The following is a 17034-nucleotide window of genomic DNA, read 5'->3' as shown; positions in this document are numbered from 1 at the left end:
GTTGATTTCTTAATCTTTTTCTTGTTAACCATCAGTTAATAACCACTTTATTTGTTTATCCTGCTCTAAGTTATAAACTGTTCTTAGCTCCAGATCGATTTTTCCAAGTCAAAAGAATTCTTTTGACTGTCTGTTCCATTTTCTTCTGAGCTGCATGTTGTAGGGTGTTAAGCCTGGGAAATACATATTTAATATATTGTTGCAGCTAGGAGCTCCATTGATCTCTCATGGAGATAGGCTTAAAACCTCCTCTGCTTTTCAAAGCAACCAACTTATTGTTAGTCTGGTTAGCCTTCCTTTGGGCTCTGCTTTCAAAATATTTCTTTTTTTTCTTTCTTTCCTCTATTGAGAATCAGAAAACAACAAAAAAATGTTTTACTACAAGGATGTCCCAAATATTGTATTCCATCTTTCTATCTTCTGTCTGCTTGTCATCATCTATCATCTATCTATCTTTGTGTTAACAATCGATTCTGAGTAGAATAAACCAATAGTGTTATTCTAAACTGATTATTGTTTATCTGAAGTTCAAATTTAACTGGGCATCGTGTATTTATAATTTTAAATATAGAAACCCCATGTATATGATCATCATAAATATGCTAATTGGAAACATTTTCCCCCAGATGATAATTTCTTTACCCAGGTCAGGATAATTTTATAGTCTATTATTTAAAATAAGTTGATAGACACAATGAAGCTAACAGAAAACACATAATTTAAATGAGTAGAAAGTCACTTATTTAGCAGATAAAAAGATTTCTCCTATTCTTTAGGGAAAATTAATTTTCCAATTAGGATACTGGAAGATAAGCATCATTTGAAAGAGTAAATCAAGGAAATGATATTTTATTTATAGATTTTAAAATTTGTTTTCTCTTTACAAATATCTGTTTCTGTAAAATTTTGAGTAGAAAATACAAAAGTATTTTGCTATACATAAATGAAATCCCACTACTTTTTTTCCCACTCTACAATATAGCAAAATTTTTTCCTTGCAGTCAAAAGAGTAAGTAAATGCCTATTTGCTACTAAGTCCTCTAAACTTCTCTAAATTCTTCTTTCTCCTTCCCCTGACTGCTATAGTTCACGAATATAATGAGAGACACCTTGAGATGGCTGGTGTCAGTAGCTCATTTCCTCCCCCTTTTGGTAGCTAGCTAGACTCCGGACTGAGGCTGATGAAAGAACAAGCTGATGGCGGTGCCTGAATTTGGGGCTCCCCTCTCCAACAAGCCTGTTTTTAATGTCCCATGACATTGTGAAAAGAAGCTCCCTTTGTTACACTGTCAAAATCAAGTGGCCATTTCCTACCCCTCTTTCTATCAATATGTAGAATAGTAGTATCTGGTGAGGTCTTCCTCTGACAATCCCTGTTCTCCCTCCTTAGCTTGCCCCCCACAGGCCCCCCAGCCCTGCAAAGAGCTATACAGGGTATGCAGGGCAATGGGATGGCTTTGCCTTGCTGTTTTCCCTGACTGTATGTTTTCCCAAAGCATTCACTTTACTTTTATGCCTCTGGTTGCTAATGTTGTGTGTTTCTTTGCCCTCATTGCATGTGTACTTTCTGAATTGGGGGACCATAACAGTCAGGTAATTTAGAATCAGATCTGTCTTTTCGTTGTGTTTTATGAAACCTAAAGGGCGTGGACTCCCACCCCAGAGTGGAAAACAGAAAATCAAAGCCATTCTTCATTCCATTCTGAAAATTTCCCTTTGGACTTTATAAAATTTCAGAAATTAGAACTGTTAAGGAAAAGAAATATTTGAAAAGGTCAAGATTTTCAATTAGGTTTTGCCAGTACCGTATTTTTTTCTTCTCTTGAAATGGACTTGAGATTTAAATAATTTTGGAAGCTTTGTTGAATAATCCATGAACATTCTAGAGTGTAAATTTCAGAGTTAGAGAAGAGATACCAGGTGAATTAATATATTTTCAGGTTTTGTAAATTGATTTAGGATGATCTGGGTAAGAGATGCTTGCTTAGGGCACAAATGTAAAATGTAGTTTAAAGACTGATCCTCAGTGATTTGTTAATCTTCTTTCCTTTAAAAACAGATTGAATACCTTTATGTGAAAGACTTATTCCATGTTCTTCTTCACACAAAGAAGTTAATATCTGAAGTACAATTTTGGGGAAAAAACTCCATAAATTCCTTTATTTCCTTACTAGAAGTTTGAAATTTCCATATAGTACTCTCTACCAATTTGAGCCTGTAAACTCTCTCTGCTGATTTTACTGAGATCCATAAGTAAATGATCCTGCTACATACTAGTGATAATTTCATTTTGCTCTAAAATACTGGAGAAAACAAAAAGCTGGCCAACAGGTGCCATCTTCGATCACTTTTCCTTTTGTTTAAGGCATTAACGTTAAGTCAAACGTTTCATTTTAGAGTAAGTTCTGCAGAAATATTTTGGATTTTCCCACTTCCCTTTTAGACTCTGCTGTGTGTGACAAGGGCTGTGAGACTACACTGGATCTTCTAGGCCCCTTTGGTACTGGAAGGGGATCTGGATGATAAAGGAAGAGAAGCTTCTGGCTTCCAGCTCCCACCCAGTGATAACTGCCAGTGTTGTTGTAATGATAGAGATGGTGAAGTGATTTTAAGCTCGACAGTCCAAATGGAAGCTGCATTTTTCTATAGGAAATGGTCCTTATTTAGCATCCTAGAACAAGTCCTGCGGAGCTTCCAACAGTGCAGCTTCAAGTGTGTGTGTTCTAGGCTAGGAACATTAGGGAACATTAGCAGCTCCTAATCTCGAAGTATTAAATTTTCTTCTTTCTTGCTCCTCTAGCCCTCATCATCAGTTTGTTTCTCCATGTATTCTGTCCCTTTGTTATCAATTTCCTGTTCTCATGTCTTAGATTCCTGTTGTTGTTTCTGTCCTCCTGACTGGTCCCTGACGGACAACGTGCTGATAGGAAGCCACTAGATTTCCTAGGCTACACTAGTAGTTTTGGAACTTCTGTCCCTTTCCCAGGTGGCACTAGTGGTAAAGAATCCATCCACCAATGCAGGAGATGCAAGAGACAGTTTTGATCCTTGGGTCAGGAAGATCCCCTAGAGAAGGAAATGGCACTGCATCCAGTATTCTTGCATGCAAAGCTCCTCCCAGAGGAGCCTCCTGGGCTTTGGTCCATGGGGCTGTAAAGAATTGAACACAAGTGCATGCGCGCACACACACACACAGTGATATGTGCAACAAACCAAATGGACCCCAAGGACATTATGTTTAGTGAAAAAAGTTAATTTTCACCCCCACAATATTAATAGTGTATGATTCCATTCATATAACATCCTTGAAACAATAAAATTAGATGGTAGACAACAGGTTAGTGGCTGTCAGGGCACAAGGATGGGTTTAGTGGGGAGGGAGACACAGATACAAGGCGGCAGTGCAAAGGAATTGTTTTGATGGTGCAACAAGCATGTGTTTTGATTGTGGTGGTGATTATACAAATTTGTACATGAAAAAAGGTACATAAAACTACACACACACGCACACAAATGAATGCAGGTTTTAAAATGCAGGTCCTGATGTCAGTTTCCTGGTTTTGATTTTACACTAGAGCCTCTATAAGATGTCATCATCAGGGGAAGCTGGGTAAAAAAGCACGTATGGGATTCTTTGTTCTATTTTCTCAGCTTCCTATGAGTCAACTATTACTTCAAAATAAAAAGTGTATAAAACTGTGTTGGGTACAAGCCAACTCAATGAAAATTCAGTTCAGTTCAGTTCAGTTCAGTTACTCAGTCATGTCCAACTCTTTGCAACCCCATGAATCACAGCACACCAGGCCTCCCTGTCTATCACCAGCTCCCGGAGTTCACTCAAACTCATGTCCATCGAGTTGGTGACGCCATCCAGCCATCTCATTCTCTGTTGTCCCCGTCTCCTCCCACCCCCAATCCTTCTTAGCATCAGACTCTTTTCCAGTGAGTCAACTCGTCGCATGAGGTGGCCAAAGTATTGGAGTTTCAGCTTTAGCATCAGTCCTTCCAATGAACACCCAGGCTTGATCTCCTTTAGAATGGACTGGTTGGATCTCCTTGCAGTCCAAGGGACTCTCAAGAGTCTTCTCCAGCACCAGTGAAAATTAGATAACCTGATTTTCTTTGTTGGTGAATATTTTGTGGCTTTTATGTCAGCCAAGAAAGCATAACCTTTTTAGACACAATTATTGACTGGAAAGTTTAGTACTCTTCTGCTTTGGGGAATAAAGTGCTGTCAACAGTGTGGTCCCACAAAATGAATGTGAACATGCTACTAAGGAAGAACTGTGTGCTAAGATTGCTCATGGCACTGGCTGCTAGAGCAGGAAAAGCTGAAAAATGGGATTTCCCCATGTGTCCTCAGAGACCTGTACAGCCAGTCTTTAGAGTAATTATTTAGTTGCTGCAAGAATCAGTGTGTTTAGTGAAGACACATAGTAATCAAGCTGACAAAAATTAAAGACAAAAATAAAATATTAAAAGCAACAATGGAAAAATGACAAATAACATACAAGGGAACTCCCATTAGGCTATCAGCTGATTTCTCAACAGAAACTCTACAAGCCAGAAGGGAATGGCACAATATTTCTAAAGTGATGAAAGGGAAGAACATATAACCAAGGATACTCTACCCAGCTAGACTCTCATTCAGATTTGATGGAGAAATCAAGAGCTTTACAGACAAGCAAAAGTTACCACCAAAGCAGGTTTACAACAAATAAAGGAACTTCTGTAGGCAGGAAACATGAGAGAAGGAAAAGACCTATAGAAAATAAACCCAGAACAATTAAGAAAACAGTAATAGGATTATTTATATTGATAATTACCTTAAATGTAAATGGATTAAATGCACCAACCAAAAGACATAAACTGGCTGGGTGGATGAAAACACGTCCATGTATGCACTTTCACTTACCACATCACTCTGCTTGACCCCCCAAATTCTATGTAATTATTTTATATTGCTAAGTTAATCATGTTCCCAATATGGCTTGCAATTGTGATCATTTTATTTTTTGTCTAGCTGTTGATTGTGAAAACTGATATATATCTTTCACTATTGAAAAAGAAAGAATCATTGTTTTTAAACTTTAGAGTACATGCCACAGAAAGTCATTGATTGCAAAATGGAATTTAAGAATTTCTAAAAATTACTGTGATTATGTATTTTGTTTACAAGTGCTTGACTCCTTCTAAGTTCTACTTCCTGCCAATAGCGAGTAAGTATTTTAAAATAAGCTGTATTGCATGTTATGTTATCATTTTTTGAAAAGACCCTGACGCTGGGAAAGATTGTAGGCAGGAGAAGAGGATGACAGAGGATGAAATGAATGGATGGCATCACTGACTCAATGGACATGAATTTGAGGAAACTCTGGGAGATGGTGATGGACAGGGAAGCCAGGTGTGCTGCAGTCCTTGGGGTCACAAAGAGTTGGACACGACTAAGCAACTAAACAACAACAACAATTTTAAAATTGTATTTCCTCAGAAAATATATTATGCCATTTAAAAAGGAAGTTTGGGTCCCAAGCTGAATATTGAGTAAAATAAAATAGATAATTTAAACTTCTTAGTACATCCAGAAATCAGCAATAGTTGGAGAGATGAGTTTTACCAATGAAATGATGATGAAAAGGTCATAGACCATGCTCTTCACTACTGAACTGGTACTAGGTAACTGCCATCTAAAAATAGTAGGATGAACTTAGAGGCATATTTGAAATATGAGCTACAATATGGTGGAACTGCCAAAAGTCTAGTTGTTTATACCTTTCAGTAGATAAAACTCTGAGAATAACTGCAAAAACCATCATGGTTCTCGTGGTTAACATTAAAATAAACTGTTCAAAGGAGCAGAAAATGTTTCACCAACAGAGGAAAAAAATATTAGCTAGGAGTGAAAAGCACAATTGAAAAGACAAAATTGCCTGATGATTAAAATCCATTTAAAGAAAATAACCCCAATCTTGGTGAAGCTCCATGCTATAGTTATGATTATATCTGTTTGGAGATTAAAAAGAAACCAACAGGATGAAAAAGACAATTATTAAATGATGCTTGATAGTTCTAACACACAAGAAGTGTATTATAGAATGACCGATTGAAAGATGAACCCTAACTTTGCTCTTTATTTTGAATTGGAAAGCATGGACACTGATAATTTGGTAATTTAAAAATCTTTATCCTAATTTATACACATTGAAATTATAGTAAATGATTTTTAAACTATATATGAGATTTCTTTTTAATTAATGAAAATACCCATTGATTAGTGTTTGCAGAGAAATGAATCTATGATGTTGATAGTGATGTCAACAAGGGATCACCCTTTTATATTCTGCATGAATCAGCGGCCCTGGGGTGGTGCATCAATAATATCCCCTCGCAAAGAATTTGTTTTTTGCTTTTCTTTGTGGATTAGTTGGCTGGACATAAATGCTGAATTTTGTTGAAAATTAACAAAAATAATTATTTAGATGCTTATCTTTTAGATAAAGTTATAAAGAAATGGAAAATAAATTTGAAAATCTGCTCTTTGACACGTATATGTGCTGGTTTAGGCAAAGAAAACTGCTGATCAAATTAGGGACTTCCCTGGTGGTCCAGTGGTTAAAGAATCCCCCTGCCAATGCAGGGAACATGGATTTGATCCTAGTCCAGGAAGACTAGTTGCATGGGCTTATTGCAACTACTGAAGCCCACGAGCTCTAGAGCCTGTGCTCTGCAACAGGAGAGTAGCCCCACTCTCTGCAACTAGAGGAAGTCCCCGCACAGCAACCAAGACCAAGCAGAGCCGAAAATAAGGAAATAACAATTTAAAAAAGAGTTTCAATTTAGTAAAACTACTTTTTTAAGAGGAAAATTAAAAACTTGTAAAAATGGCTAAACTATGGGTTAAAATGCTGACTCACTGCTTTATCTAACGGCAAACAGTAGTTCTCAAAGTTGGCTTATTTAGCAAAAACATTTTAAGATTGAATTATCTGTGAAAGCTTTCACTGGGTGTGATAAGACAGCAATTAAAATGTTGAGAGCTGTGAAGAGCTGACATTGACCATGAAATTTTGGAAATTTTAATTCAATGACATGTGGTGAAAGTTAGTCCTATGCTGTTATTTTTTGTCTTCTCAAAAGCCCTTCAACTATGTTTCTCCTCAGACAATAAAAAAGAGAGCCTTACAATATTTCACATAGCACAATGACTTTTCAGCTAAAAGATACTTAAATTTCTACCAGCAGTCAATTCAAACATTCAAGAATACTATCTCTTTGGTAGTATTCTTGTCATCTTATGCCAGTGATTATGCTTATAAAGTTTACAAAACAGTGAAAACAATCTCTATTTGTAGGCACATTTTAAGTGCTGAAAATATGGTGAAGCCATCAAGAAGAGAAATTACTATACAGTGTAAATTCAGCTGGCTCAATTCTGGGAAATAAATAATTTCAGTCCGTGGTAATTAAATAAGGAAGCAGAGAAGAAAACCTATTTTGATTTTCCTGATAGCAAATGATTAAAGCATTTTGTTATTGTTAAACTGTTAACAATTTTTTTTTCATTTATTCAACAAATATTTATTGAGCTTACTCTCTGCTGGCACTTTCCTAAGGACTTGGCACAGTAAGTGAACAAAGCAAACAAAATTTTTGCTTGTTTAAGGACTGTAAACATTTTCAAGTTACGACTACCCTAAATGAAATTATTTTAGACACCACCCTTCATGGATCAAAGCCTTATTGTAGCGAAGGGGCTTGTATAAGTCAATGAAGTTATAAGCCATGCCATGCAGGGTCACCCAAGATGGATGGGTCATAGTGAAGAGTTCTGACAAAACATGGTCCACTGGAGGAAGGAATGGCAAACCACTCCAGTATTCTTGCCTTGAGAACCCCATGAACAATATGAAAGGCAAAAAGATAGGACACTGAAAGATGAGTCTCCCAGGTCAGAAGGTGTCCAATATGCTACTGGGGAAGAGCAGAGGGCAATTACTAGTAGCTCCAGAGAGAATGAAGTAGATGGGGCAAAGTGGAAATGATGCTGTTGTGGGTGTGTCTGGTGGTGAAAAGTAAAGTCTGATGCTATAAAGAACAATACTGCAAAGGCACTGGAATGTTAGGTCCATGAATCAAGGTAAATTGGACATGGTCAACAAGAGATGGCAAGATTGAACATAAGCAAACTAAAATGGATGAGAATGGGTGTATTTAATTGAGATGACCATTTTATCTACTACTGTGGGTATGAATCCCTTAGAAGAAATGGAGTAGCCCTCATAGTCAACAAGAGAGTCCAAAATGAAGTACTTGAGTGCAGTCTCAAACTTCATTTCCAAGGCAAACCATTCAACATCACAATAATTCAAGTCTACGCCCCAACCACTGATGCTGAAGAAGCTAACGTTGACCAGTTCTATGAAGACCTACAACACCTTCTAGAACTAACACCAAATACAGATGTCCTTTTCATCAGAGGGGACTGGAATGCAAAAGTAGGAATAATAGGCAAGTTTGGCCTGGGATTACGAAATGAAGTAGAGCAAAGGCTAACAGATTAGTTTTGTAAAGGGAACAGGCTGGTCACAGCAAACACCCTCTTCCAACAACACAAGAGATGACTCTACACATGGACATCACTGAATGGTAAATACTGAAATCAGATTATGTTCTTTTCAGCCAAGGATGGAGAAAGCTCTCTACAGACAGAGACTTTGGGTAGTTTTTGTTTTTGTTTTACTATTAGAGAAAACTTCCTGGAAATATTAAAAAAAGAAAGAAAACACTGGTCTTGATACTCTCTTATTTCTCTAAACAAGTCGTTAATTTGAGAATCAGAATGGTACTTGAGTGAGCGTGGGAAAAGTGAGCTGATGGAACTGGGTGACCCTGTGGCACAGACCTGTGGGGCACAGATAGTCTGCAGGAACCTCCTCCCCCAGAGACAGAACGGAGTAGTACTATGGCCAGAAATTCCACGTTCTCAGGCCCTGGCCTTTTTGTTTGTTTAACTGGATGGCAGTGGATCAACAGTGGATACTCTTGCTCTTAAGTATCTTTTCCTCTGTTCCATGCAGCCCACCTCCTGTCCATTCAGGACAGAGCTCAGAGAAGCTGATTAAGCTTTACCTTCTTTAGTTATAATATCACTGCACTTCTTTTTCCCTGAGACTATATTTTATTCCCAGATGCAATATGGGTGTTCTCTATGCTTTTCTACTTCATATATACAGTCATTTTCTAAGTTCTTCTAGATATGGTCTTACTCTTTGATGTTGTGCCTATTTCTGTTTTTTATTGAAGAAAAATGCCACCTTCAGTTTCTGGGGTATCTAATTTTGCTCTTATGGTCTATTATATGAAGATATAGATGGCTGATTTTATTTATGGGTTTATCTAGATAAAATTTTAGATGACTGCCTGGATGGCATCACCGACACGACGGACATGAGTTTGAGCGAACTCTGGGAGTTGGTGATGGACAGGGAGGCCTGGTGTCCTGCAATTCATGGGGTCGCAAAGAGTCGGACACAACTGAGCGACTGAACTGAACTGAACTGAACAGGAAGGTGGAAAGAAGAGACTCTCAGTCTACACGCACCACCCTTGCCTGTCTTTTAAAGTCGGATGAGATGGCTCTGTGTGATTTCTAAGGTCCTTCCTACTCTAGCTTCTTCTTTCTAGACTCCATCATAGATTCATAAAAACAGAATCATTTTTCTTCCCAGAAGTTGCCAATCTTACCTGTTGGATTCATGAGCTCATTGTAATACGTATCAGATTTTAAGTCTTATGATTTTTTTCCCCACTGAGACAAACATTATTTTCTATGATAAGAATTCCCACAGTAAAAAATGTTGGCTAGGCACTTGCCTTAAAACTCCTCCTGCAATTTTTTTCTTTGCTTTCTTTTACTTTATGAAGCTCATTTTTGGAAAGGCTTAGTGGAGTGTTAGGATGTTTTCTTAGAATGACGTGGAGACTGGCTAAATCCTCTATGTAGAAGTAATCATGTTTTGTGCATGATAATATCTGGTCATTGTCTATGTAAAAATAAATAAAAGTTATGAATAATTTTTAATAAAGTGAATTATACATCACTTGAATTTGGCTTTGATCATAAAGTAACAGAGGGAGCGTGGGCAAGGGTCGTGCACGTGTATTCACACACACACACAAACAGGCACAAAGGCACAGAAACTCAAACACCCTTCTCTGCCTCATCCCGTTTCCTTTCTGAGATCAATCTACGACATCAGTAACTCTATCGAAATAAGATTTTTTTCCCTTCAAAAGTCTGCCAGGGAAAACTTCTAATCAAGTGCCTCTGAAATGTTTATAAACCCCTAAAATCCAGTAATGATGGTATAATAAAGTTCTGGGGGAAGCAAATGCCCATCCAAAGCAGAAAAACTACTGGCTAAAAGTCACAATACATAAAAAATGTATTTTCAAGGATAATTTCCATTTAACTGATAGGTTTTTCCATGAAAAATTATAAAATATTTAAAAGAGAAGACAGAATATTCAAATAATATTTGTTTTAGTTTTTCCAACTTTACAATCAAGGAGTTGGAATAGATGCTGTTTTTTTTTTCAGCTCTAATATTCTATGATTTTTGTCAACATAGGATGTTAAAATGTATCCCACTGTTTCATTCAGATGGTTAGAACAAGTGGCACAAACTTGTGATGTGTGACAATATCACCCTTTTAATTCACAGATAAGGAAGTCCCAGAGAAGTAACGAATATCCAATGATACACATCATTAGGGTACCAATGAATGTCACTGCTTCCAAATCTCCCTAATTAGCAAATATTTTGTTCTGTGTTACTAAGGAATCAAAATTCCCTCCCCACCCCTGGAAATACTCTTTTAATAGTTATGGGGTGAGGCCAAGAATTAAAAAACAACCCTCAATATTTGACTTGTAATTCAAGTTAGGACCACAGACCCACGTCAGACTACCTGGGATACAGTGAAGGAGAGGAGTAGCTATGTCACACAGCCCTTGGGCAGGCTTGCGCTCCATTGTTACACAGCATTATCATCCTACCAGGTTCATCATCTTATGCCATAATCTCCCACCTCCCCAGTGTCTTCTCCCTTTTAGATGAAAAGCACATTATATGAGTGACATCACTTGATATCTAGGGTACTTTTCTCTTACAGTCTTTCTATGGAAAAGGATATTCCTGAAACAAACAAGAATTAAAAGACTGGATCTGTAGCCCTTTTTTACCATCTGCTCCAACCTCACGTTCTAGAAGTTTACTTCTGCTCAACTCCTGGAAACTCTTCTTATAGGAAAATATGAATCTGGCCATCACCATGCAACAGTCTTGAGCCTTTAAGGCAGTTGGGGATTCAAAAATTAATTACTGTACCTCAAATCATGGTGTGATGAAGTGAATTTTTCTAAATTGTTAGAATGCATCACAAGAAGTCTCTTTGAATATCTTTGTAATAAGAATTCGTTAACCTTTTGGTAGTAAAAGAAAAGTTTAAATAGAATTACTATCTAATAATGTAGTTAACTTTATACAGAAACGATGGACAGCAAAGTTGCTTCTAAGATCATTCATGTAGAATTCCAAGCACCTCAACGCTCATATTTCTGTCAGCTCTCAGTATCTGGATATTCACTGCTGGCAAATTGTGGCCACCAAAAAGGTTTCTGCTCCTTATGGTACCCACGGATGCCAAAGGTTAGTTTAAGGCTCTTTGAATGTAGCACACTACAAGAAATACAGTTCAGCTCTCAATGAAACATCGTTCCTGATTTTCTTTGTTCATAAGAATTTGAAATAGTCTCTGATCTACTGATTTCAGGGAAAGGGAAAAGGTTAAAAAAGGAAAAAGTGAATAACTTACCTCTCACAACGTGTACTGCTCCAAATGCTGAAAAAAAAGTTTACCAAAATTTTGCCAAAATTAGAATTCAGCCCAACTGAATTTCTTTTTAAACCATATTTAAGGTATGCTTGTTACTGAAGTTGTCAAAATAAATTAATTCTTTAGTTATGCTGTTTATAAAGCAGTCTTATGCTAACTCTGAGGATCAAGTATACAGTGAAAGCCATAATAGACTGATGAAAGATATATAAAATTTTTGTGGACATTTTATGTTTGCTTTAGAAGGCTGATCTGTTTCAACCTATTTAAACTTTTTATTTATTAATATTTAAAAGAATAATCAAGGAGATCAATGTTATTAGTCTATTCTTATATAGGTTAATGAACTGAGTTGGCTGTAGAAACCTACTAACCTTAGGTATATGTATAGTTAGTTTTCTACGTAGTTGGGGCCAAGGAAGTGGTTAGTTAATATATGTACCTCAAATGCCTTAAGTGGATACCTATTAAAAGGTACAAAAAATATAAATAATACTGTGTATTTTTAAAAATTTTAAATAAACACAAAGAATATGTAGGTATATATGTTATAATTTCAAAGTCAACACTAGCACATAAGTTTTACTTATCTAAATACATACTGACATTTCCTGTATCAACACATGCACCTACAAAACACATAGCCATGCACATAACCTTGCTTTCTGCCACTTGCAAGAAAGTCAGAATATACAATATAGTACACTGTTTCAACTTAAATCATATTGGCAAATTAATGAGGATGGCATTAAAAATTTCTGATCTAGGAAATCAAAATACAGGAAGATAATTACTCGATAGATTAAAAACACTGAAGACTGATGGGAAGTTAAGGTTTAAACTGTCCCATTAATCTTGTAAGATACCGAAGAGACAGAATTGGTTGTAAACTCTTGGAATACACTGTTTGGCAATTGGGACTTTCATAGTCTAGCAATCCAGGCCAGAGACTTAGACCATCGACGCTTCTGATCGCAGAGAAATGGGGAAGTTGTGGGCAGTTCTCCGCAAGGCAGGGGGTGCTGAAGGAGATCTAGATGCCCATCTGGATGGGAGACGGCGATTTGCTGGTCTGGCAGGTCGGGAAAATCCTTTTCCAGGTGAGGATTTCACTGCCATGGATTCCTAAGACACAAAAGAAGACCTTCACCTCACTATTCAGGCACCAACAATGAGCTTAATATACTATGGATCTCAACTGTAGGATTAATATATTACCATGTTTACAAGCAAGAAAAATTAAAGAAGCTCTTTGTCTAATATTTGTGGTCTGGAATGTTTTAATCAAAACAACTCACTTTGAATATGAATATGGCATTTGCTAATCTTGTGGATCTTGCCGTACTGTTTTAATACAACTAATTTCTTTTTGGAACTAACTATGTAAGTTAATCTTATGTTAGAACTCAAAGTTTATGTCAGGTAACACTGATATGATGGAACTAATGATATTCCTTAGTGGAGTGTTAGGATATTTCAGTTTTTTAAAGATAATCATTTAAGAAGAATTAATTTGCATCCGGGTTATTTTATGTCATGTTATTGATACTTTTAGAGATCATAAACAAAAGAGACACAAACCACCAAATGATTTGTCTGATGCTACCTTTTTTTTTTGTACACTAAGAACCACTCTTACTATCAATCTTTCAAAAACTTCAAAATTATCTTTAAAAGACTTTAAAATAGAACTTTGTTCTCTTTTGAAAGATTTACTTTTGGCTGTGCTAGGTCTTAATTGGGGCATGTGGGGTCTTTTGTTGCCGAGTGGGCTCTCAGTTGGCATGTGTGAGGTATTTCTCTAGTTGCGGCACTTGGGGTTAGTAGCCCCTTGGGCATGTGAGATCTTAGTTCCCTGACCAGATATCAGACCCACGTCCCCTGTATTGGAAGGTGGACTCATAATTACTGGACCACCAGGGATGTCCCAAATATAAGAACTGCTCTTAAGGATCTACATAGAGGACCCTTCTCAAACCTCCAATCATTGCAAAAATGGGAAATATTTAATAATATTTGTTAATGAGAATTTTTGGCTGATTATTATATACATGCTTCCACTTCCATGCCCTTCCATCTGAAGTCAGAGGACCTTACAGGTATTTATGGTTTCAACTAAACAACAGACATAGAAAAGCAGGATAGTTATTTGCACTTTGGGCAAATAGACAAAGTTTCTGATCAACTGGATGTAAACTGATATTTTTGTAGGACTTGAAAACCACATAAAAATTTCTCACACCAGAAGGAGGCAACTTGCATTGTTTAAAACTATGCTGCATACACACTGTGCTTTATAAAACTAGGATTTTCAAAGTATTGCCTAATTATAACAATATGTCACCTTGTAACTTTTTATAAATTATGTATATAAGGTACTGATGGATAGCTCTTCACTGTAAATACAGATCTCTTCAACCTCTTTTCTCTCCTCTAAGATTACACTCTTTTGCAAACACACTGTAATAAAAAAAAAGGTAACGGTTTATTTAAATACCCATTTTGGGGGGGAAAATTTCCACACAAAGAATTTATACCTATAATAATGACTTTAAAGCTTTTATGCTATACTATCTTTTTTTTTTTCATATACTGCCTTTTAGCTCCATAATAAGAGAACTTTATGAGGCACTATTTTAAATTATTTTTTTTTAACCAAACTCATATTCATGTGAATAATCCCATGAGGAAGAACATAAATCAAATTCTGGGAATGAATGAACCAATCATAGCTAGTAACAGAAAAATACAAGTTATTTTTAAAGTACTTTCCATATACCTTAAAAAATATAAACACTTTAATAGGATAAAATTCTATAAATGAACAAACTTACATTCAGAATATTCTTCAAGAAAGAAACACAACAAATATTTGATCATTTTGTTCTTGAGCCCATTTATTACATTATATTTTCTGCTATTTCAGAATTTAAATAAAAGCTGTAATGTGCTAAACCCAGACTTAAAAACTAAACTTTTAAAAGTTCGCGCTGAGTTACAATCCTAAGGTTTGTATTTATTCACAAATGAAGGGTCAAAGAATTAAGAAGATGTCAAAACATTTGCCTATGTTCTATTTATGTGAATGGGCAAATGCCTGAACTCTGAGCCATTGCTAAATATGGATGCAGTTCCACCAAAATATGTTAAATTGCTTTCTCACCTCAGTGACCTTTTTCCGATCTACTCCTGGCTTCACTTGCTGTGCTCCATGCATTGCTGTCTTGTGCTCAAGCTCTTGTTCTATTTGGAGCTTTTCTAGATGCTGACCTAATGTGGCTCCACCACTGACATCAGAACTACATTTGGTCCAGTTGGCCTGGAAGCATCTAGAATTCTGCAATGCAGACCCCGCGGGTGTCTCATAGGTTTTCAGCAGCTTTTCCACCACACCATAATTTGACCTGGGGTCCGCGGACCTTGGCCGGCCAGACAAATTACTTGGTCTCCAGTCATGCTCGTGAAGCATATTCCGGTAACTGCTAGGGCTTATGGGCTCCCGCGTTTGTCTGAACTGGCCTGGTGTGGGTCTTTTGGTGGAATTATCAGGCACATTTTCCCTGGGCACAGGCATGGGGACGCTGGTTTCCAGAAGGTCAGAAACACTGTCATTGACTAAGGTGCTGCCTGAGCACGCAGTCAAGGTCTCACAGCGCTGAAGATCTTCCGATCGTTCTGAGCAGCTTTGACTTTGTTGTAGAGCATGACAATTTCTATCTGTTCTAAATACAATTCTATTAAATTCATCAGTCTTTTTTGCCAGCTTTTCATTCCCAGTAGTCTTTTCAAAGCCATAACTGAAACTTCTCAGTGGGCCGCTGCTCTGTGACGCTAAGGAGCTACAGTCAGTGCTTATATGAAGATCAGGAGGAGATTTAGCAGGGTGATCTGGAATTACGTTTTCATATTTTGGCTTATCAGGAGTAGAGCAGGCTTTCTGAAACCACAGTGTAGAGGGGCAATTTTTTGCACAAACCCCAGTTTTGCACAACCACATGCTAAGTCCAACATTTTCATTACATGAAGGCTTGTTATCTACTTTGGCTTCTGGTGCCAAAAAAGGAAACGTGATACCATCATTCAGAGTCTTCCCTTCATTTAGACTCAGCAGAGGCATCTCATCGTGCTTCCAGAGGAAATGAGGGTGGCTGTTCTTTTCACTTTGACACTCTTGGGCCACCCAGCTGCTGTGGTTGAAACATTCCTTCCAACTTTCACGGGCTTGTGCAGAATATGAGCTGGGAAAATTTCGAGATGTGCTTCTTGGAGGAGGAATTGGTGGGGTTTCCCTTCTTTTCAGATCAGTTGTATCAATTCCATCTTTTTTCTTGGAATTGTTCTGGAAAACATTGGTACAGCTCAGATTATTTCTGTTTTTCTGTTTCTCGTTTTCTAAACTGGTTGAAGGAATGCACTGGCTGTTGTTGATCATGTGACCTCCATGAGGCGTATTCATTACATTTGGTGTTTCCTGGAGAAAAGAATCTGACTTCATCCTAAAAATTATAAAACATTCTATATTAGTGATGACTTTGTTTATGATAAGCTCTTAAAAGACACTGGGCCTAAAACAATGGATTCTGTTATAGGAAAAGGAGTCGCAACTTCCTTAAACATTTTTTTAAAATTTCCTAGTACAAAACTTCAAGTCACTTTTGCTATAGGATAAAGACCACCACTCAGTGTTGTATTCAAGACTATATACATAGTCTGACCCAAACTGTCTTTTTAACTCTCATTTTCTTCTATTACCTGAAACTTCACCTACACTCAGACTCCACTTTGTGTAGTCTCTTGGGTGTCTCCTATTGGTGTTCTCATTTCCATAGGTTTTCTCTTGCCATTTCCTTATGTCAGCTTGGCCTACTGAATTCCTATTCATAATGTCTTCTGAGCTCAATCTCCTCCCCTCAAATTTGAAATAACATTCTAAGAAATTAATGAAATAACATTCTGTTTCATTCCAGAAATCTGAATCAAAGCACAGAGAGACATGATCAATACCAAATGGGAGGTGTTATTTGGACAAGAAAGAGAAGTGAGCTTTTTTTTTTTTTTTAATGAGTAAAGGACATATTTTTTTTAAAAGCTGCAGTAAAAATCATGTTGCTGCTCAAGCTACAGTGAGTCATTTGG

General features: G+C 37.0%; 1 protein-coding gene across 3 annotated transcripts in view; it reads right to left on the bottom strand.

Annotated features, from left to right (window-relative positions):
- Positions 1–898: 898 nt before the first annotated feature.
- Positions 899–17034, bottom strand: part of KIAA0408 (KIAA0408 ortholog) — a 28979-nt gene continuing 12843 nt past the window's right edge. The window contains exons 4-5 of one of the 3 annotated variants that reach the window (XM_055432948.2): positions 15062–16394; positions 899–13023 (exon numbers count right to left, since the gene is read on the bottom strand). In XM_055432948.2, coding sequence (XP_055288923.1) covers positions 12850–13023; positions 15062–16394 — 1507 coding nt within the window. In that variant the 3' untranslated portion in view covers positions 899–12849. The remainder of the gene's footprint in view (positions 13024–15061; positions 16395–17034) is intronic. The other 2 variants (XM_055432947.2, XM_055432946.2) reach the window with 2 other exon arrangements.

The sequence above is a fragment of the Moschus berezovskii genome, chromosome 10, assembly GCF_049115385.1.
Source record: "Moschus berezovskii isolate FMDL1 chromosome 10, NW_MosBer_1.0, whole genome shotgun sequence".
Classification (NCBI taxonomy): Eukaryota; Metazoa; Chordata; class Mammalia; order Artiodactyla; family Moschidae; genus Moschus; species Moschus berezovskii.
This window is presented reverse-complemented; position numbering and strand designations above follow the sequence as displayed.